At 46.8% G+C, this 21,749-nt stretch overlaps 1 protein-coding gene across 1 annotated transcript; it reads right to left on the reverse strand.

Annotated features, from left to right (window-relative positions):
* Positions 1-1,749: 1,749 nt before the first annotated feature.
* Positions 1,750-20,730, reverse strand: Ankk1 (ankyrin repeat and kinase domain containing 1). The gene is given in 12 exon segments (XM_041638401.1): positions 1,750-1,954; positions 1,956-3,033; positions 3,850-3,882; positions 4,473-4,601; positions 5,194-5,360; positions 5,866-5,910; positions 6,149-6,300; positions 7,328-7,458; positions 7,461-7,612; positions 11,041-11,101; positions 11,104-11,136; positions 20,673-20,730. Coding segments are annotated over 12 exon segments (2,244 nt in total).
* Positions 20,731-21,749: the final 1,019 nt, after the last annotated feature.

The raw sequence follows: 21,749 nt of genomic DNA on the forward strand, positions 1-21,749 counted from the left end.
TGACTGTGGTTTAACTGGTTGCATATATATTTGAAGAATCCCTCATCAGGATATTTTGATGTGTAGTCTAGTCTGATAGTTATTTCTTGAGGACACAACCCAGCCAAGCGCTGACCCCCCAGGCTTACCATTGGTTGTCCCCAAACTGTCCAGAGCCCAGCTGGAACTGGTCTAGAGACCCCAGGACAGGAAGTGAGGCTGCCAAAATGAACTCAAGCCCTAGGCAGAATGCCACATAGGGTAGCAAGTCTCCTTTGCCCTATCTTTCATCCCATGATGGTGCCAGTGTGCTGATGGGGTGGGGAGATGAGGCAGAAGGGCGAACCTTCCCTCCTCATACCCTTCTATCAGCCACTGACTCACTGACCACTGAACCAGACCTACCAACACACAGTGGATACTAGTAGCCTTGGTTCTTCCCCAGCCTGCCCACAACTGGTGGGTAGACCAATGGATGGGTAGCCTATATTTGTTCATAGGAAGTAGTTCTCTGAGCAGCTGATAAGGAAGAAAGATACTGTAGCTCCACTCCAAGTCCATATAACCCCCTTGCACCACCAACTTCCTCTCAGCTGCCCTGCTTCTTCCCTTGCATGTATTTACACACACATTATAAACACACGCAAGTATTACACATTTATCCCTCCATCTCCTATTGGATTCCCTGTCTAATCCCTTATATAGATTCACAGATGCTTTCTCTATATATACATGCATTATGCATACATCCACAGTTTCTCTTCGCTGCTCTACCCCTTTTCACATAAATACACACAAGTATCATATATGAACAATGTCCACACCAGACAAATCACCTATGTGTGTACACTAGTTACCCAATTCCCCTCAATTTCCCCCTCTCTCCTTTCTTGTAAGCTCACACACATATGTTATGCACACATCCAACACATCCAACACTACACTACACACAGACAGACAGACAGATACACACACACACACACGCCACATCGACTCAACCGGATCCCATGGGTACCCAGCTGGTTCATGTCTAATTGGGAGAATGAGGTCATCAGCTTTATTCACTCTGAGGTTTGAAACCTGACCATATAAATGGGCACAGAGAAGCATGGAGTTGGAGACAGGAAATTGGCATCCCATAGATGAGCATGTATGTGCAGTTTGGGCACATTTTTCTATCACTTCCAAGATATAGAATACCAGAAACTGAGACCAGTGCCACCAGAAGCTATGGTCACCACAGTGGCAGGAACCTGCCAGTAAGTAGACAAGTCCTCTGAGCTCCAAGTGCATGTTCCCTACATAAAGCAGGCATCTGATTCTCCTGCCCCAGTCTAAAGGTGAAGAACTTAGAATGCAAAATTGGAGCTGAGAGGAGCCCTCCATCCCTATCTCAAGGTCTTTATTTTGGGGTGGTTTCTTGGGATGCAAGGATTCCATTACTCAGAGGCAAGCAACAAAATGTGGCAGAGTCTTGAGGCTGGAGAGGAAGTTTATCATGGACACAAGAGCTCATCTGAAAAGAAGGAAGAATGAGGTTGGACCGGAAAAGACTTGTAGAGTAGCTAAAATCAGTTTTCCAGGCAGTCTGTAGCTTCCCCAGCTCACCGGAACAACCTCACTGGACTCTCTCCCCTTTTTGTCACCTAGGAGACTGGTTCCTCTCAAGGTCAAATGGGCAGGTGGGAAGTGGCCTCTCCAAAGTCACTTTCATTTTCCATAACCTTTCTCCTTCCATGCACAGAGGCCCTGTTACAGCTAAACTTCTGTCTAAGATCCAGGCTCAGAAACTCCCAGAACGGCTAGTGAAGGCTCCTTGGCCTCCAGGAAGGTCACTATGCCCTGTTTTTGGCTGCAGAGGGTTATCTGCAGAGGTGTGCAACCAACTCCATTCTTGATGTCCAGTTGGGTACCAGCCTTGACCAGAACTTGAAGGATGGTTATGTTGCCCTTGAGAGCAGCCAGGTGGGCAGGTCCAGTCCACCTTGTTGCAAGCATGGACATCAGCACCATGTTCCAGAAGGTGGATGATGCCCAGGAAGGCCCCCTTCTGCCCTGCCAGGTTGAGAGGAATCCAGCCAGACTAATCAGCAGCATTGGGGTTGGCCCCACCCTGAAGCAGTGACACCACCACCACCTCCTCCCCATGGAAGTCAGTCATGTGCAGGGGAGTCCCGTGCATTCTTCCAAGAGCATCTAGGTCTGCATGACTCTTGACCAGCAGATGGATGATCTCCATGTGACCCTTGTAAGTTTCTAGGCTTACGGGTGTCCCTTCCTGTTGTATGGGTAGCTCCAGGCTGGCCCCATATCTGAGAAGCATCTTGAAGACAAGTTGCTTACCCTTGGCTACAGCCATGTGCAATGCGCTGTAACCACCTTGGTCAAGGGCATCAGGGAATTCCCCACCTTTTAGCAGGTGTTTGATGGTTCTTACTTTCCCCCTCGCCACTACCAGGTGTAGGGGTGTCCTCAGGTTTCTCTGCTGAGCATCCAGTTCAGCCCCAAGTCTTATCAGCAGCTTGACCAGACCAATATTGCCAAAGCAGGCAGTCACATGGAGGGGCATCTTACCCTCAGCCTCCTGTGGGTTGAAACCTGCCTGTCAGGAGACCAGAAGCTATGCAACATTCTCAAAGTTATTCTGTGCAGCTAGGCTGAGTGGAGTCCAGCTCTCATGTTCCTGAGCCTCCACCAGGACCCCATGGTTCAGGAGCAGATGGGCAATATGGTCATCCCTATTCTGGGCTTCAAAATGCGGTGGGACCTAGCCATCCTCATCTACCAAGTTGGTACTAGCACCGTGTACCAGGTTCAGGGCACAGAGGTCAGGCTGCTGACCGTGGGTGGCAAGGAGGGGTGGTATGTAGACAGACGCCGTCTGGCAGTCCACATCAACTTTATGGGTCAGCAGCAGCTTCACTTGCTCCAAACTGCCCTGGGCCACTAGGAAGTAGAGGGGAGGCATCTTGTGCTCATAGACATGTAGTTCTTCATCACTTGGGGCCAAGCTCTTGCCATCAGAGAGTTGTAGGATCCACTTCAAGGAGTCACCTCAGCAGATAAAGTGATGGGTTGAAAAAAATTAGATCCATAACCTGGTCAGAGGTCACCTTATGTATCCCCCTGCCTCCTGGAGACAGTTTGCAGAAACAGCCTAGACTTGAGGGCATTGGCTTTCATGGGTCACTGATTCCATTAGAGCTTGGAGCCCGTGCATTTTACAGAGGAGTCAGGATGGATCTGGAGTCAGGAGGCCTGGATGAAAAGCCATACTCCACCTCTGAACATCCCCTGGCTCCTGCTAGTTCTCCATCTCTTTAAACCTCCACCATCTAGCTATTTAAAGGGGAGATGAACCACTCTTGTTCATGCTACCAGCAGGAAGACAGATTAGGCAATTAAGAATGTTCAGAAGGACCCAAGAAGAAGGCAGGCTGTGAAAATCAAAACTGCACTAGAACTTGGGCTTGTGTGATACAAGACCTCAGCTCTCACCTCCTCCTGCCACATCTATGTATCAGGACAAAATGACCACTGCCAAGGCCTGGCCCCTAAAGATTCTGAATTATATGGGGTAGGCATTGGACACATCTTTTTCTCATTTTATTCAAATAAGTCTAACACAAAGCCAATATTAAGAGTCAGTGTTCTATTGCTCATGACAGAAACAGGGGAAACTAATCTTAATGACACAAACATAAAGGAGAAACTGATCCAAAACTCCACGGGCCGGGGTATTTTTGAACCATCCCTGATGTGTGGTAGGCTTGAGAAAGAGAAAGGGGCAAGGAGGATGAGCAGAGAGAATGGACAGACCCCACCCTTTCCTCCATGTGGAGTCATTGGTCCCATCTCAGCATGACAGACTCACCACTGTGTGCAAGACTTCCCTTCTGACCTGGGAAGGCAGGTACAGGGTGGGACATCAGGGGTCAGATCTGGTCCTCCCTGCCTTTCCTCTCTCCAGTGCTTTTGGTTACCCATCAGGATTCATATCCTAGCATTCCTGGGAAACCCACCTATACCATTGCCCCTCCAGCACATGTATAGAATAAATCACTAAGCAGAGAAGATCTAGGGCTTGTCCTTCATTTAGAGGCTTCAGGGTGTATCTCTGGAATCCCCTGATAGCCCCTGATACTTCCCATGTCAGAGTAGGGACAGGAGACTTGAAGGATGGAGCTGTCCACAATGTGACAGCTTAGGATAAGGTCCTTTCCAGGGGCTCTGAGCCACAGCACCCATGGCCTTTAGAGAACAGCGGGTGAATAAGGGGATATGCCCTCTGCTAGGGATGCAGACAGCTCTTAGCTAGCCTCCCAGGGTTGGAGAGTTAAGTGTGAGCTAGCTTCTTTTACATTTCCCGTGTTCCCTACAGCAGTCCAGTGGCCTTGTGAATGACAGCCTTTGCCTAATCCCCACAGGCCAGTCAGAAACTATGGATGACACACAGTGGCTTCCAGCACCCCTACAGTGGCCTGCACAGCCTGCCATATCCACCTTGTGGGGCTGGCTTAGTGATGGCTTGCAAGACACCTTCCGGACTAGGGCTTCACACTCAGGGTCTGCCATAGAACTCTGGAGTAGGGACAGCAACATATCTGTCTCCATGGTCACATCTGCTCCAAAATGATTGGGCAGGGGAAGGTAACAGGCAAGTTCAGTGGAGTTCACTGGATTTTAGATATTCATATGGTTCATGAATTCTCTTAAACATATTCCTAAGTTCATGTATGTTCCTATATGCCCACAATGCGGCAGGAAGCTGAGCCCTACCCTTGTCATGGCTGGGGTACACTTGGCAAATCAGTGACCCTCTAAGGTAACTTTTTTTTTTCAGAAGGAGAAGGCAAGGATCAGGTGATCTCTAAGAAGCTCACCCCTCTCTGTGTTGTCCCTAAAGGACCAGATAACCTCATCCCTCAGCCTATGACCTTATAGACCCCACCATACTCAAAGTCCCCAGAGATAGCTCCAGAGCTCAGTGGCAGGACCAGGCTCAGATGTTATGGCTTCCCTTTGCTGACTCTATCTCGCTTAGGCACATGGTGAACACTCTTTAACAGAATCCACCCCCATCTGTACAGCCCAGAGAGTCTGCCTCCCAGCCCCACCCTGAAAATGTCTGAAACATCTATCTCAGCTTTAGTGCCAATGGTGTTTCCCGTGCCTCCCTCTTTAGCTCCTCGGCATGGAATCATGGGTACTTACTTAGAAAGCGTGGTCTCTTCTTGGGGTCTTGGTCCTCGCAGTGTTTCATCAGGTCCAACATCTGATAGGCCTCCTCTGGCCATTCTGCAGAGACAGGCTGCAAGGGGTGCGAGGCCCTCATGCCTGCAGCTACCCAGATAATGATGTTCATCACATTGAGCCCTACAAGGGAAGATCCAGGCTGGGCAGGTTTCCAAAGCTGGCAGTGGGTAGAAGCGGGCAAGTGGGTAGAAGCTGGAAGGATCCTGACAGAATGGGAATGCAGTAGGTGCCCTATACATGCTCAGGGAGTAGACAACAGAGTCTCAGACCTCCTTGAAGCTCCGGTTGAGCAGCTGGGTTGCTGATCCAGCTCTAGCCAAGACTCAGTATGATCCCCACCTCCTTTTTCTGTGCAAAGGCAGCAGAATCGACAAGCAGGCCTGGGGAAAGGCTTCAGCTTTCCACATTTTAAAGTGCAGGGGGCTTGGGTTGTTAGGATCTGTGAACAAGGTCAAGGCTCATGTTTGCTTACTATGCCATAGGTTCTAGTGTTTGTGGGATAGAGGAAGCAGAGTAAAAAATAGAAATCGTGAGGAGCTCACACCATGGTTCACACAATCCATTATTCCTCTTGTGTTCTCCAACCTCAACCTCCCACAGGCATAGAGCCACGAGCATCTGTTATGTGTATATGGTTTATTTTGCATGAGAATCTCCCAGAATGACAATCCCAAAGCTGTAATGAGGAATATATTAGCTGAGAGACAGAGGAGTATTCATGATCCCTAGACAGAGGGGCCCCGCAGTCTCTACAATTTCAGGTAAAGCCTCTCCAGGTCCTTCTCAACTCTTTCCCTCCATCAGCACCTGGAGGAATTGTTCCTGATTCTTGTCCTGCCCTACCTGTTGGCCATAGGAACCTGGCTGGGGTAACAAATCCATCATATGACTTAGAGCCTAGCTGCCCACTCATCTGTGTATATCATATTCAGGCCCTGGAGCCTTGCTATTCTCCAGGAACGTTTCAAGAGGAATGCCACTGAGTGTGCCCCTCAGAGCTGATCTCTTGATGTACTGCATGTGGGTTGACTGCTCCATCCACTTGGTCAGGCCAAAATCTGAAATCTGAAAGAAAACCAGATGCCAAGGAAAGGGTAGCAACAGGCACCTTCCAGAGGCCATCTGCAGCTCCTCCTTCCAGCTGCCCTCATCAGTATATACTCTTTTCGTATACCACATATGCATTCAACTTCACTGCCTCCCAGCTCTACTACCCGCTCCCAATGGTCTTGAACCTGTCATTCATCTTCTCCAAGCCCCATTTTTCTCATCTGTAGCATGAGACCCTGTTTACTTCCAGGTGCCTTGTTTTTCTCGTTTCTGTGGGTCCTAGGACACTCACAACATCTGTTTATCCTTCTTTGCCTCCAGCCTTTCAGACTCATTTACCATTCATTAAGGGACAATGAGATGGGGTTTGGAGACACCTTTTTAAACCACATACCAGCACGATGGGGATGGGTGGGCATTCAGATAGCGTGTTCATGCATTAAGAACAAGTCTCATTCATTTTTGAGACCCTTTCCCTGCTTCAGGGAGCTGTTACTCCTCTTTGCTCAACCTTAAAAAACAAGTCTCATCGAATGCTTCTATACTGCAACTAGGTTCAGTAAGATGAAGTAACAAAGTTTTCATGGGAGTATGTAAGAAGTATATAAGCATATATTGAGATAGATTGAGAAAGTTCTTCTCAAGGAGGTGATGATCAATCTGAGAGCTGAGATATGATTAAGACTTTGTAGATAAAGAGAGTTGGGAAACAGAATGTGCAAAGGCTCTTGAAGGCAAAAAGGATTATGAAGGTTTTGAGCACTGAAGAAAAAGGCCATTGTGACTTAATAAAAATTTCCTTTATACATATCCCTTCTCCAGACAAAGAACTTGAGGGGTAGAGATTATTCTATCAGTCTCAGAAGTGTGGCCCAGGCAGCATTGTTAAGGGCACCAGAACCCACAGTCTCATGTCACGATGTCTGCTCACCCATCTCTGTTTTACTATCTAGTTGAACAGAAAATGGCTCAAACTCTTAGCGGGTTCAGTGATTGGCAGGTAGTTAATCCTGCTTCATGGAGGAGGTCTGGCATACATTACCTTGACATGCATGTTGCTGTCCAGCAGGATATTGCTTGGCTTAGGGTCCAGGTGGAGCAGGGATGGCTTAAAGCTGTAGAGGAACTTCATGGCCAAGCTGGTGTCATGGATGATGCGGAACTTGAGTGGCCGCTGAGGCTATGGGTAGGTAGTGTCTTCTCCAGGGCCATGAACTCTATCACAATGCCCAGGGGCTGCTTGCATACCCCATAGATGGACACAAAGTGTTGAAACTTAATCGTCTCTATTTTGACTGCTTCTTCAAAGAGACAACTCATCTCAGAGCTGTGGGGAACCAGAGATGGGATGGAAAAAAGGGAAATACTAGTGACCTGGGCTACAGGCAAAACATATCAACTCAGCAGGATGCAAGCTGAGGAGACCCAGAGAAACCTCAAAAACTCGCGAGGTAGTGGAGAGCTGTGAGACTATAGGAATACCCCAGGCAGCCAGGACTGGGGCTCAAGCTGTTATCAGTGAAAAGGCAAGGGGTTTGCAGACTTGGGAGTCCATGCATCCTGCAGAGCCAGCCATAGGAAGCCTAGAACACAGCCTGCCGTTTATCCTGCCCACTTGCTTTCATGTGCATCTCCCGTAGCAGCTTTTGAGCCCCTGGAAGACCAGCATTATGCTTCATGCTTCTATTTTGAAATAACATCTACTACTATTTTGATTATGAAAATAATACATTCAACTCATAAAACGTCTAGGAGATACAGAGAGGTGTAAAACAGAAAATTAAACCACCAGTAATCCAACCTTGCAGAGTTAGTCTCGACTAACATTTTAGTGTGTTCTTTTATGACGTTTGCCAGGAATTGCTTTTCCCTTTCTCCCTCCCTTTTGTTGCCTCCCTCCTTTCTCTCGCTTCCCTGCATTGTTAGTCTACGGAAGCAGGGTAGTCCGTACTATGGATGAACTATAATCAGAACTCTTTGCCCCTCCCTCACCCCCACGCCTGGCCAAGCACTGCACAATATTTCTTTGTGGAAGTGAGCTGAAGTCAAGACTTAAAGGGAAGCCCTGTAAAACAAGTACCATACCGTGGGCCCCCTCTCTCAATTCACTGTGTGTGCCCACAGAATTGCAAATATGCAAATCATGAGAGACTGTTTGGGAATTGCAGGGGTAGGGGTTAAGGAGGAATGGCATCTTGAAAAAGCAAGATATCGGCAAAGCTGTGCTGGTGCTGCAGTGGGATGCTGCTGACAGCTGACGAGATGCTCTCAGGGTCACCCTGGGAAACCAACCAGAGGGTCTGGCCTCTAGGAACATCTCCTGTTCTCCAAGCATCTGAATAGCTGGTTATTTCAGGGTTAGCCTTCTTTAACCCTTCTGCTATTCCAGACATCTTCCAGACTGCTCTGGGGGTGTTTTTAATCCTCTCTCGTTCTCTTGGGTACCAGAGTATAAACCAGAGTAATCTCTGCCTCGAGGTGGACAAATTATGGCTGCTTTAGAAAGCGCTGTCCTGACCTCAAGGCTTAGTTCTATCACTTGAGATGTGCGTGACTTTGGACAATTCTTAGGGCCTCACATCTTTGCTTAGTTTCTGTCTCTTTGGCTTCAGTTCCCATTGCCCCCAGCCCTCAGCAGGCAGTGCAAATCTCTCTGCTCTTATGCTAGCCTTGTCCAATTCCCCTGTATCTCCTTCAGTCACTCCGCTCTTCTCCATCTCCTTTGCTAATTTAGAATGCTCAGCCCTTGCAGTCATTTCAGGCTCTCTGCTCATCCCACTTCACGTTCCGATTTCTCTGGTCATTATTAGCATCGTCAATCAGACATTTGATGCTTAATACTCTTCCTCTCCCCATAAGACTGCCTTATGCATCCCAGCCAATGCGCTCTCCACCCTCCAGGCCTCAGACAGGTCCTAGATTCCTCTTTGACCCCTGATTTCATCCCCACAACAGTCCCATCCGACGGCTTTCTTCTGCCTCAGAGCTGAAGACACAGATCTCTCAAAGCCTGACAAAGGTCCTTATGGGCTCCCCCATCTTTACTCCTGACATGGCTCCCTGAGCTCATTGCTTCCTAACCCATCCTCCTTTCTCTACCCTTATGCCAAGCATGTCGCCCCTTCAAGAACTCGGCTTGTGCTGTTTCCTCTGCTTAGAATACCTTCACTCACAGAACCAAGTGGCCTGCCCATTCATCTGCTCCAAAGACAACTCAGATGGCCTTAACAGTGTTTCAGAGACAAGCCTCAATAAATGGCATCTCTACCTCAGTTCTATCACTTTTTATCCCTGCAACATGTGGGTGACCAAATCTACTCTTGGAAGATCCCATTGCTTAAGTCTTAGGTCTATCAGTCAAGAAAGATGTCTAGAAGTCCTAAGAGCTATAAATAAAAATTCTATTTGTTTATCTACTCATTGCTTCCTCTATTAGAATCTAATAAAGCAATAATCATAAAGCTCCAAATATAGCCATCCATACATAACACACACTAGTTATAGTTATTAATATTTTTATTATTCTTTTCCACTCTTAAGAACTTGGAAAGGGACATGGAGGGCAGGGAGATTTTATCATAGTTGCAGTATGGGCAGGTCAATACTATCTGCTTCCTTGTACTATTTCTTAACATGTTTCTTTGCATGTGTGTGTGAATGTGCATGTGTCACCACTCATATGTATGCATGTGGAAGTCACAGGACAACTTTCAGGAGTCAGTTTTCTCCTCCCACTCTTTGGGCACTGGGGATCACACTCAGCCATCAAACTTGGCTGCAAGTGCCTTTCTTTGCCAAGCCGTCTCACCACCTTTCCTCCTGTTCTTTATTTCAAAGACTATACACGGTATGGACAAATCTCAGAGTCATCTGGCCCTATTCCAAAGCCGAGTACTCTATGCAGAGAAGAGCTAGTACAAAAGCTGCTGCTGGGGGCATTGTCAAATCACAGAAACGTAACAATCACCATCTAAGTACGAGTCACTGAGTTTCCGGTTGATGTTCCAAGAGGCTATATGGGAGGGCATGTTTTCATACTCAGACCTAGCTTCTCAGACGTTTCCTTCCAGGCTGTGAGGGGAAGCACATAGCAGGAACACACAGCGAGGCCAGGGGCAGAAAAAGAAAAGCATGACTGTAACCCACACTATGACTGTCAGGATCCAAAACAGACTGATGTACGGGACTGTGCACTTGACTTTCCAGCAGGATTGATGTCAGCTGGCAAATGGCTTGGGTGGATCCTGCCTTCAGTTTATCCCCCTTGGAAGACCAGCAGTGTGGTATTAGCTACCCGGTGATGTCCTATGGGGGCATCCTCTCTAATCTTCTCCAGCCTACCGGGACTGGCATGGCAAGAGAAAAGGTGATAACTGACAGGTCATTGAGCAAACGTGGTACATTTCTTGAAAAGCTCAGTTCTGTCTAGGAAAGAAAGATGAGGCAGAGTGTGTTTATTCATTATCACCTAAGAGGAAGGAGCAGAGCAAGGTGAAGAAGAGGCCAGACAGACAAGGCATTTTTTGCAAGATGGTTCCTATTCACCTCTTGAGATGCTAACAGCAGGTATTATTTACCTACTTATTGGGGGCCCAAAGAAAGAGCCTACTCTGGGGAATTTGGATCACAAGGCCCATTTAAAAGCATCTAGACAGTTACCAACCTCAACCCCAGCTCATCCCTTCCTCTGAGCTCCCTAGACCAAAAGATTGTTGTACCTCAGTCTCTTCTGTGTGGAAATGGGTTGTCAGCTGCCTGGTGGTTTCCTTCTGGAGGCACAGGGAGCACTTGGCATACTGGGTCCTCCAGTGCTGGGCCTTGCCTGGAACACCTGGCTGAAGCCACCACTGGCTACTTGGTGTCGTTCTCTTCTCCCTTCTCCTTCCTTCTCCTCCTCTCCCCTCCTCTCTCTCCTCCTTCTGGAGCATCTGTCCCAGCTTCCTGAATACAGTCCTTCCTTCCTGAGGCCATGCTCCCAGCTTGCTGCCTCTGCTTCCTCCTCTTCAGGAAGGGTGAGAATGGTCAGGTGAACCAGTGCTCCCTCTTCTACCTGCCAAGGTGGAGAAAACCAGCCAACCCAGAGCCTGAGGCTTCAGAAGGAGAAAGTGAGCCTTCCCAGGTGCGTGGTCACTAAGGTCAAGGACGAGTGTAAGCCGCCTGGGTCAGTTCAGTGGCCCAGCAGTCCTGTAGTAATCTGGACACTGATAAAAACCAATAGAGCTTTTCTCCAAACCAGAATAACAAGTCATTTGCATACAAATAAGTTGCCTTGTTTGTCTTCATTCTCCACCCTGCAAAGGTGCTGCAGAGGGTTCAGAGGGTGTGCTAGGTGAGCTCTGGCAGGCTTCACCTCAGTTGTGTGTTGAGGGCAGGGTTAGTCACCTTAAAGGAATGGATGCATTCAGGAAGCTGGGTCATATGTTCCCAAAGGAGGGGAGAGAGGAGGGGAGAGGAGGAAAGGGAAGGGGAGGGGAGGGAAGGGAGGTGAAGAGAGGAGATTAATTATAGCATCAATAGCTGGATTTTTTCTCCTTTAGCAATTATTAGGCCTTATTTTTATTTTTCAGCTCTCTCTGACTTTTTCCCCATCTGTAAAATAGAATTATTTGGCCATAGGAATATCCATTCACTCATACCTTATACAAACATTAAATCTAAATGGAGCATGGACTTAAATATGAAATAGAAACACAAAACATGTAGGAAAAATATTCTTTTTCTTTCACTTTTTTTGAGACACGGTTTTACTATGAGTTCTAGATTGATCTTGAGATCACCATGTAACCAAGGCTGGTCCTCTTACCTCTGCTTCCCAAGCATAGGGGATTGCAGGTATGCATGACTCCACCTGGCCCTATAAGAAAATACTCCTGGCCCAGGGTAAGGCAAAAAAACCCATGAGACTTAATACCACAAGCTGTTTCATAAGATAAAAAAAAATCAAGAAACTTAACATCAAAATGAAACATTTGCACTCTGGGAAGGACCACATTAGATGAGGAGAAGATGAATCATACAGAGGGAGAAAATATTTGTGAACTGAATCCTGGATAACCATGTCCTGCTGGTTCCTAGTATATATAAAGATACCTTCAAAGTTAATGGCAAACTGGCAAAAATCATCACACGCAGTTATCCAGTTAGAAAATGGAGAAGAGACCCAAACATGTTTTCCTGGGGAAGATACACAGATGACAAATAAGGACATGAGAAGATGCTCAGAGTCATTAGCTAACCAGCAAATGCAAATTGAAGCCACAAAAACAAAAACAAAAAAAATTGAAGCCACAGTGGGATGTCAGTGCACACGTAACAGAATGGTTAAATAAATAACAGGGCCAAACGCTGATGAGAAAATGGACCACATATGCATTGCTGGTGGGGATATAGGATGGCCCAGCCACTCTGCAAGGCAGTGAGGCAGTCTTCAAGACGATAAAATGTATAATTACTAAATGACTTGGCAATTGCCCTCTGGGGAAATAAATCTCAGAGAAATAAAAACCATATTCACATAAAAAAAACTGCACATGATGTGAATTGTTCCTATGGAATACTAAAAGTGTGTGAAATGGCAGAGCAGGTCAAAGGTTAAGTATGTTGAGGAGGAGTGATTCTCAGCAACTGTTGACAGGCACGATTTACTGAACTGTAGGGAATGACGATGACTTTCAAAACCAGTTTTAAAGGGTGAACATATTGTATATCCCCATTCACAGTCCTGAAACGACACAGTTATAGGGATGGGAAACAGGGTGGTGGGTGTTGAAAGTGGGGTGGAGAGGAATGTGGATGCAGCTGCAAAAGCCTTATGAGGAAAGTGTTCTCTGTCTTGACCTTGGTAGTGGCCCCATGAATCTACACTTGATGAAATGACAGCAAACTTGCTACAAATCTGCAAGAATAAAATGGGATTCATTTTCCAAGGTACCAGACCCACCTGGATGTGGTGGTACAATCCCCATGGGCTGGGGTCCTAGACTAAATTAAAAGGAGAAGCAAGCTAAACCTTAGAATTCATCTTCTCCTGGGCATGCAATGTGACCAGCCACCTCACACTCCTGCTGTTAGGTCCCTTCTGCAATGACGACGTCTACCCTTAAATCAGGAGCCCAAACAAATGCTTCAGTCTGGTGGTTTGTTACAGCATGTTAACTATATAAACACTGGCAGAGCTGTATCCAGGAAAAACACGTGAATGAAATCTTAAACAGAAATGGAAGAACACACAGAGCAAAGGCTACTTTTTCTTATCCATTGGCAACGAATTTAACTGAATTCTCTCTATGTCCCAGGATCTTGTGCAAGGTCCAAACTAAGAGCAATGAACGAGGAAATCTGGCAGAAAAACGCCTAAGCTGAAGAGCATTCGTGCTGCTCAGGGCCACATAGGGTGATCTGTGAGAACAAAGCGATGAGCTAGAGGCAGCACTTATAATTAAAAGTAAAGCAGGGCATAGAAAGCTGGAAAATCCAGTCTGGCCACACAAACGGGGAAAGCATGCAAATGTGCACCGAGGAACTGGTTTCTAACTGTGAGATTAGCACAGAAGGAAGGGAGCCAAGTGTGGCTCGTCAGAAGCACAGTGTGTGTGGAAGGGGCTTGGCAGGGCTCTGAAGTCATCTCAGAGATCCCTGAGGTTGTCTTTAGCACCTTGAGTGCAGGATGCGATCACTGCCCAGGGCCACCTGGGGTCTCTGCTCCCTAAATCTGGCATAACTTTCTTTGGTTAACTAATCATGGCTTATTCAGTCCCAGTCCAAGGAACAGCATGTGACTCAGGAACCAAAGAACAAACTGTGTGCCTCAGTGGTACACACTTGGTGGTGTTTCCACAGGCAAATAATGCAGGATCCATTGAGTCCTGGCCTTCCTCCACCTAGACCTCAACGGGCACATTCACAGACATGAAGCAATGGACATGAACTCCTAAGAGGACCACGCTGAAAAGAAATGTGGAGTTCAAATTGCTGCAGAGTCCCCAGGCTCATCTGTGGTTGAGCCACAGTGACCAGAGTCCTGTTGTGACCTCCAAAGTATACAGCCGTCAGAACTTAAAACCTGCTTTGGAGAGCGGCAATCATCAGAGTTCAATCGGAAAGGAGAAAGTCCAGAAAAACCATAGGATCCGTGCTATCTCTGGGGGTCCAAACCACTTAGTGTATCTAAAGAGGAGGCCTTTGAAGTGGAAGGTTGTCTTCCAGGTTTAAGATTTAATGTTTGCTGTCTTGGGTTTCGGACTTGCTTGGGGGAACTGATATTCCTCCCTTTCTTCAAGTCTGTGTCTCAAGTCCTTTGCATTAGGAATACTTACTCTAAACCTGTTTTGCTACTGAAGGTTATTTTTTTAATATTTATGTGTATGCATGTGTAGGTGTGTACATGTACATATGTGTGCAGGTGAAAACAGAGGCCATACGAGGGCATCCAATTTTCTGGATGTAGAGTTACAGGCAGTTGTGAGTTGCTTGACATGAGTGCTGGGAACCAAACTGGTTCTCTTCAAGAACAGCAAGGGCTCTTAACCACTGAACCATCTCTCCAGGTCCCTGTCATTGAACTTTAGAAGGGAGTTGCTTTGATTGGCTCACAGTTAGACTCCAGGCTGCCAAGCTAAGACTCTGTGAATTGTCTGGATGGAATCACAGGGTTTATCCCTGTGAAAAGGAGTGTCTGGGGACGAGATGCTATGGTTTATCCCCCTCTGAATCGCATATTGAGTATTGGGCAGTGGGGGCAAGGTGAGCATTAATAGGAGATCAAGCTGTTAAGAGGGATTAACACTACTCATGGAACGTAGCAAACTCTTGCATGAGTGAGTGCTTGTTCTATAGCGACTGGTAAGTTACAGGGGAATGAGCTTGAAGCACCAGCTGTTTTCTGTGGCAGATTCTTCTCTCATCCCTGTGATTGAAACACTTGAGGGAAGCAACCTAAAGCAGGGGAGGCTTGTTTTGCCTCCCGGCTCCAGGGAATTCCAATGTCTCCTAGTAGAAAAGGCATGGTGGAGCCCATCCGTGGCTGCAGGAGCTATGGCTCCTCACAGAAAGTACAGACTAGAAATCCTGGGGGGAGTTCCCAAATCAGAAGTGAATCCAACCTTCAGGGCCTACCCTTGAGTGAACCACGTCTACTAGCCTAGCTAGACCACATAACCAAAAGATCCAGACCTCTCCAAACAGCACCTCAGCTGGGAATCAAGCAATCAAGTCCTTAAGCCAGGAGGGGACATTTTACGTTCAAACCCTGACAGTTGCCATGTCTGTCTCTTCAATGTGACTGCTTGCTTTTTCACATCCCAGCCATGTTATGACTCAGTATAAGGCCCTGAGTAGATGCATCAGTACAATCTAGCCTCTAGGACATGAACAGAAATAAGCCATTATCCTTCATAAATGATTTAGTCTGTGGTATTGTGGTATAGCAACAGAAAAATGACCTAGTCAGCAGCATAGAAGAGGCATGGTTCCCCAGAAAAAACATGGCGTTGTTACCAGAAAGGGGGGAGATTTCTTCTGCAACTGGAGAATCAAACAACCCATTGGTTAAGTCTCCAAGGTAATAAATAGCAAACCAAAGGCCCAGGCCCAAAGCAATAGTCTGGCTGTGTATCCAGAGCTTGTTTGGATTGAACTGGGGTCCCTGTTGTTTGGTTTATGTTGGGCCCAAAGCTTCTCTTGAAGCAGCCTACTGGGGGCCAGTTTTTCTAGCCGCCCACTGCAGAATATTTGCCACCGCCTCTGCAGAGAGGATTTTCTGTTCTCAGTGCTGCCAGTGATAACAGCAGCAGCCCCTTTATTTGAAATGTCCGTGTTTCAAAGCCATTCCTACTTCAGTCCATGACCTGAATTTTGTATGATTCCATTAGTTCTAAGAGGCAAAGGGAAGGAGAAACACTCGTTTCTTTGTTACTGTTTTAGTGATCTGGAGGCTAGATATGTACTGCAATCAGGACCACAAGACTAAACCCACATGATTTAATGGTGAAAGTCTCCTAGATAAACACGGAAGGGCAAGAGGAGATCAGATCTTCTTAGAAGTTATTCATGACTGTTCAAAATGGCCCCCTTTCACCTAAATGGCTAAATAGGATGGGTTAAATTCTCTTCATACAATTACCACTTGTCTATCTTAGTTGATTTTTCCATTACTATAACAAAATATCTGAGGCTAAGTGTCTTTTCTAGAAAAGGATTCTTTAAGAACTGAGCGTGTAGTCTTGCCTGTCGTGCACAAGCCACCATTGGTGTCCTCAATTCCACTACCACGAGAAGAAGGAGGAGGAACAAGGGGCAGGGGAGGAGGAGGAGGAAAGAAGGAGAAGAAGGAGGAGGAGGACAGGGAGAATTTTTAATGGAATCATTAACAAATGAATGGGTGAAGACAGTATATACAATGGAGTTTATTCAGTCATTAAAAATAAAACTATGCATCTTGCTGCAAAATGAATGGACCTGGGAAACATCATATATCTAGACTATGAAATACAAATATCACATGTTCTTTCTCATATGTAGCTCCAGGTTTAAAAAAGACTTGAATGTTAAGGGGGACCTTTTGAGAAGGAGAGGGGGATGGGTAAAAAGTGAAAACAGAGTGGGTAAGGTGGATGGCATATCATCAAAGCATGACACACACACACACATATGAAAATCTCATTATGAGACTCATTATTTTGTACAATTAATACAGGTTAATAATGTTATTTAGTGCACAATTCTGGACGTTCAAAATCATAGTGCTTAGATCAGCTTGGCTCACAGATTGCAAGACAGGGGGATAGAGATGCTGGGGCCCCACCAGCAGGGACTATACTAGTTCCTTCAAAGGGATGTCTCTAATAACCCAGCAATCTCCTGCTAAGTCCCATCTCTTTCTATTTGAAACAATTGCCTAATAATTCACAGAGCATACAATTTGTCTATCATATAACTCAATGGTTCATAGTGTTGTTCACTGGCCTCCACCGCTTTCAAAGTTAGAACATTTTTGACAGTTTTATATACATATACTATGCGTCTTGATCCCATCAATCCTTCTCCATTACCCTCTTATTACCCAACCCCTGACCCTCTTCATCTCAGTCTTCTTTCTGCTCTCATTTGTGTATTTTGTGCAGCTCCTCTCCAGGCAGCCACCATGCGTGTTCATGATGGCAGCATCCAGAGCACATCCAGAAAACAGAGTTTCACACACGTTCTTCCTCATCTGCTGGGTCTCACGCACTTTCTGCCCACCCTCCCACAGCATTCCTTGAGCCGTGGAGGAGGTGACATGATAGCAGAGAGGCCAAAGTCACAAACTTTCGTTAGCTTGAAGGGCCCAAGCACCCTCTCGATGCCTGCACGATGAAGGGCTAATCCTTCCTTCTCCCGTCATGGTATGCTTCTGTAACATCTGGCATGGGGTGCATGAACCAGGGGCCGAGACCTTGCCAGCATCAAGAGGAGTTTCCTTTGCATATACTCTGTTTTATGACTTGATGATATCCTGTTCTGATTGCAATGGAAGGGCTGGGGAGAGGCCCCAGCCAACAGAGCGCTTACCGTGCCAGCATGAAGACTTGAGTTCAGATCCTCAGCACCCATATAAAAAGCAGGACACAGTGGTGCATGCCTGTAATCTCAGTGCCGGGAAGGTAGAAACAGGCGGATCACTGGAATGCACTGGCCAAGCAGTCTTGATTTATTAATCAAGTGATTCAACACTGAACTTCATGTTTAGTGAGAGCCCTGTCTCAAAAAACGGGGGTGGCTAAAGAGATGGCTTGGCAGTTAAACACACCTACTGCTCTTGCAGAGGACCTGGGTTCAATTCTCAGCGCCCACACAGTGGCTAATAGCTGCCTGTTACTCCTGCTCCAGGGTGTTTGATGGCCTCTTCTGACCTCCACAGGGACCAGACACATGTGGCAAACAGACATAATGCAGGCAAAATATTCATACAGTAAAAATAAATAACTATATAAAATATAGAAATAAATAAAGTGGAGAGCAATTGAGGCAGATACCCTTAAACTCTGGTCTCCCCATGCAAACATACATGTGCATGTACACCGACACACATGCACATACATGAACATGCAGCATATCAGGCACACACACGCACACACACACACACACACAGTTACAGTAGAAGCAGATGAAAGAATAGCACCCATTTTACCCAAAGTCGTGTTGGATGGCAGAGCACAGTGCAGAGCACATAGCAAGTGTCTAATAATGTTTACTGAGGAAGGGAAGGAGGGAAATTCCAGGGATATGCAATCATTTCAATAACCGGCTAAGCTGCTGTTGATAGCCACACAGACATCAGGCTCCTGTCCGTCTGAGGAAGGAAGGCAGTGTCTGGAAATCAGACACTGAAATGGAAATCTCCATCTTTTTGAAGATGAAAATGGATTCTATACATTGGCAACCACCCCACGTGTGCGGCTGATCAGATGGGAAGGTAATCCTTCACCGTGCAAGGACTGAGGCTGTTATCTAACAGACTGTTGATGGATTAGCAAGGCTTTCTGATAAGTCATTAAAGGAGTTAAAGTTTTATTCCCGTTCATGCTAGACACAGGCCCAGGAAGTAGGTGGAGATGCTCAAGGGAGGACTGGGTGCTGGTTGTGGTACTGTCATATTTCCTCAGGAAATTCTGGACAAGACATTGCCTCTCTAGGTTTTCAGCTTCAGGCGGGAACAATGGCACCTGCCTGGTAGGGATGTTGCACCAATGAAGTGCACTCATTGAGACGAAAGGCCTTTGAAGAATTTGAAAGTAGGTATCTGTGTGAGGATGTCATTACTCGGAGCAAACAGAGACTGCTGGGCTGGGGTTTGGCTCCAGACTCCAGGCCTTAGGCCTCCCATTGCTCACAAACAACAAAAAAAAGGCACCCATGCCAGGCCTTTTGAAGGATAATCCGGTATCAACCACATACATATGAGGAATGCAATCACCAGTGGTATCTGATTATGGCTTTTGGGAGCCAAAGGAGACAATGCCAGGATAGAGAGGAAGCCTCTCTCAGTACTGATGGTTCATGCAATTGATCTTGTGAGCAGGTTGAATGGCAGAGCCATGCCCTGCCCTCAGGTCCCTACAGTAAGGTTATTATGCTCCTCCAGTCTGTGTCCAGTTCTCTTTGTCTGGGCCCCGGGATTTCCCATAAGAAAAATTCTAGCCACCTTAATGAATTTAATTCTATTTAGGAAGCAAACAAACAACAACAAAACCAAAATAATGAGCTTCATAACAAGGGATATTTCAAAGTCCATTACACTGCAGAAATTAAGAGAGAAGATGGGGAATGTGAGCTGGAGAGGACTTCATGTGAAGTAGAGGGATGAGGGAGGGAGGGAGGGAAAGAGGGAGGAAGGGAGGGGGGAAGGGATGAGAAGCAGCTTGAACCAGTTGTTCAACCTTTGAGTGCCTTAGTTCCTCCATCTGTAAGGAGGGGCCAGTTTTAGTCCCCTCTTCATTAAAGAGAACCTACAACTTAGTATTTTAACAAAAGATGTCTGTTGATATGCTGGAGCTGTGTGTGTGTGTGTGGGGGGGAGTGCACGCGTGCACCTGTGTGCATGCGGAATTTAGAGAAGAAAGTAGACTGTCTTTTGGAAAAGAGCAGAGGACAGCAGATGCGGAAGGTGAGGGAGTGAGTGTATCCAAGCAAACAATGGGAAAACAGGAGGAGAGGGGCACAGGGGGGCAGCTGTCACTCAACCAACAATGCCCAGGCTTCTCTGAAGTGCTGGAACATTGCAGTGAACCCCAAAAGTATGAAACTTAGGGCGGAAATAGAGGTGGGAACCAGAACATGACCCTAAGACTACCTTTATTTTAAGGTTCAATAAGGCTACAATGGATGGTTTACGTACAAAAGCCACATCAGACTTTATTAGCTTTATAAGGAAAAATAATTTGAGGGATAATAATGGATGTGCATGTTTATATTTGACCTAAACCTTCTGAGTTGCAGCTTTTACTTATATGCTGATGAAAATTCACATGTTTCATGATCCCTGAGAAGAGCCTGCAGGGATGTCCCAGGAGGGACATCTGTGGAGTGGTTGCATCAGTGTAACAAAGTCGACCCTGTTCTTCAAAGCCTGTTGTTTGCCAAGCACGGTGTGGGGAGCTTTATAGGAATCACCATAATTAATCCTCATGGCAACCCTGTCCTATTCCCAACAGCATCACTTTTTATGAGCAAGGCATCGAAGGAGTCAAGCCAACTCAGCGCAAGGCTCTGAGATCACAGTGGGTTGAGAGAAACTTTGCATCTGCACTCTGATCATGGGAGGGCTGCCAAAAGGTCTCCTGGCCTTTTGTCCCACGCTTCTTTGATTGGGCCATTGTCCAACTAGGGGATAGATACTAAAGATTCCTCACCTGGCCCTTCTGAGTCAGAGCTTCTTTGCTGTAAGACAAGAGGGAATAAGCTAGACATCGCGGGTTAGTGGCTTGTTGGAGGCAAATCAGATAGATTCCGACTAAGCGGAACCTGGAGAGATGAACCCTGACTCAAATTAAGCCAGCATGGGCGAAAGCGTCATTTTTCTTGTCATACACACCATAGCCCTCACTCCCTTACCCTGCCTGTGATCCAGCCTAAATCTGCACCGCACCTTGGCTCACGCATATCCATATGAAAAACTCATCTCTCCGTTTCAGGAGATAAACTGTGTGGGCACGCACACATATGTGTGTGCGGCAGCCGGAGGGCAGGGGAGGGTCTGGAGGAGCAGATGGAACTGCTGCAGATTAAAAGCACCAGTGTGAGGTTGGGGGCGGACACGTGACAGCGGAACCAGGCGAAAGCGGATCTGAATCCCCACCGGCAGAACTCGTCACAGTGAGCAGTTTGTTGGAACTGGCTGGTAGCAGGAACCCAGTTCCAGAATTAGGAAGACCTGCCTCCCAGCCCCACACCTGGGGAGGCCTGAGGCTTGGGGGTGACTTGCAGAGATTCTCAGCAGTACTTCCTTCTGCTCTGCTAGTTCTCTGTGGGCTGCCTCTGCATCCTTTGGGGCTGAATCCTACAGCAGTCAGAGCCTGGTCTAAGGGCTAAAGGCCCTCCACAAACCATTACTCTTTGTCTTTTGGAAACTGAGATTTCATTAGAGATCTCGTTAGGAAGAAACGACCCATCCAGCTGATATCTGCGCAAAAACACCTAAGGCTTAGCTTCTTTGTGGCTGCTGTGTGGTCAGGAGCTGAGAAGGGGTGATGGTCAGTGGATTGTCCCTCCCCATTTCCAGGGCAGACAGAGAGAACAAGGCTAATGATATTCTGAGGAGTGTGTGGTTGGACTGACAGCTCTTGGAACCAACAGATTTAGCTGGATTGAAATTAGGACAAAGAAAAGGACAGGAGTGTCTGTTGGAAAAGGACCAGACCCCAGCACCTTGCACTGGAGCAGTCAGAGGTGTGCACAAATACAAGCGTAGCCTTCCTTAGTATGTGGTT

Source organism: Microtus oregoni, unplaced genomic scaffold (assembly GCF_018167655.1).
Source record: "Microtus oregoni isolate MIOR12 unplaced genomic scaffold, Mior012 000055F_ref0000237, whole genome shotgun sequence".
Classification (NCBI taxonomy): Eukaryota; Metazoa; Chordata; class Mammalia; order Rodentia; family Cricetidae; genus Microtus; species Microtus oregoni.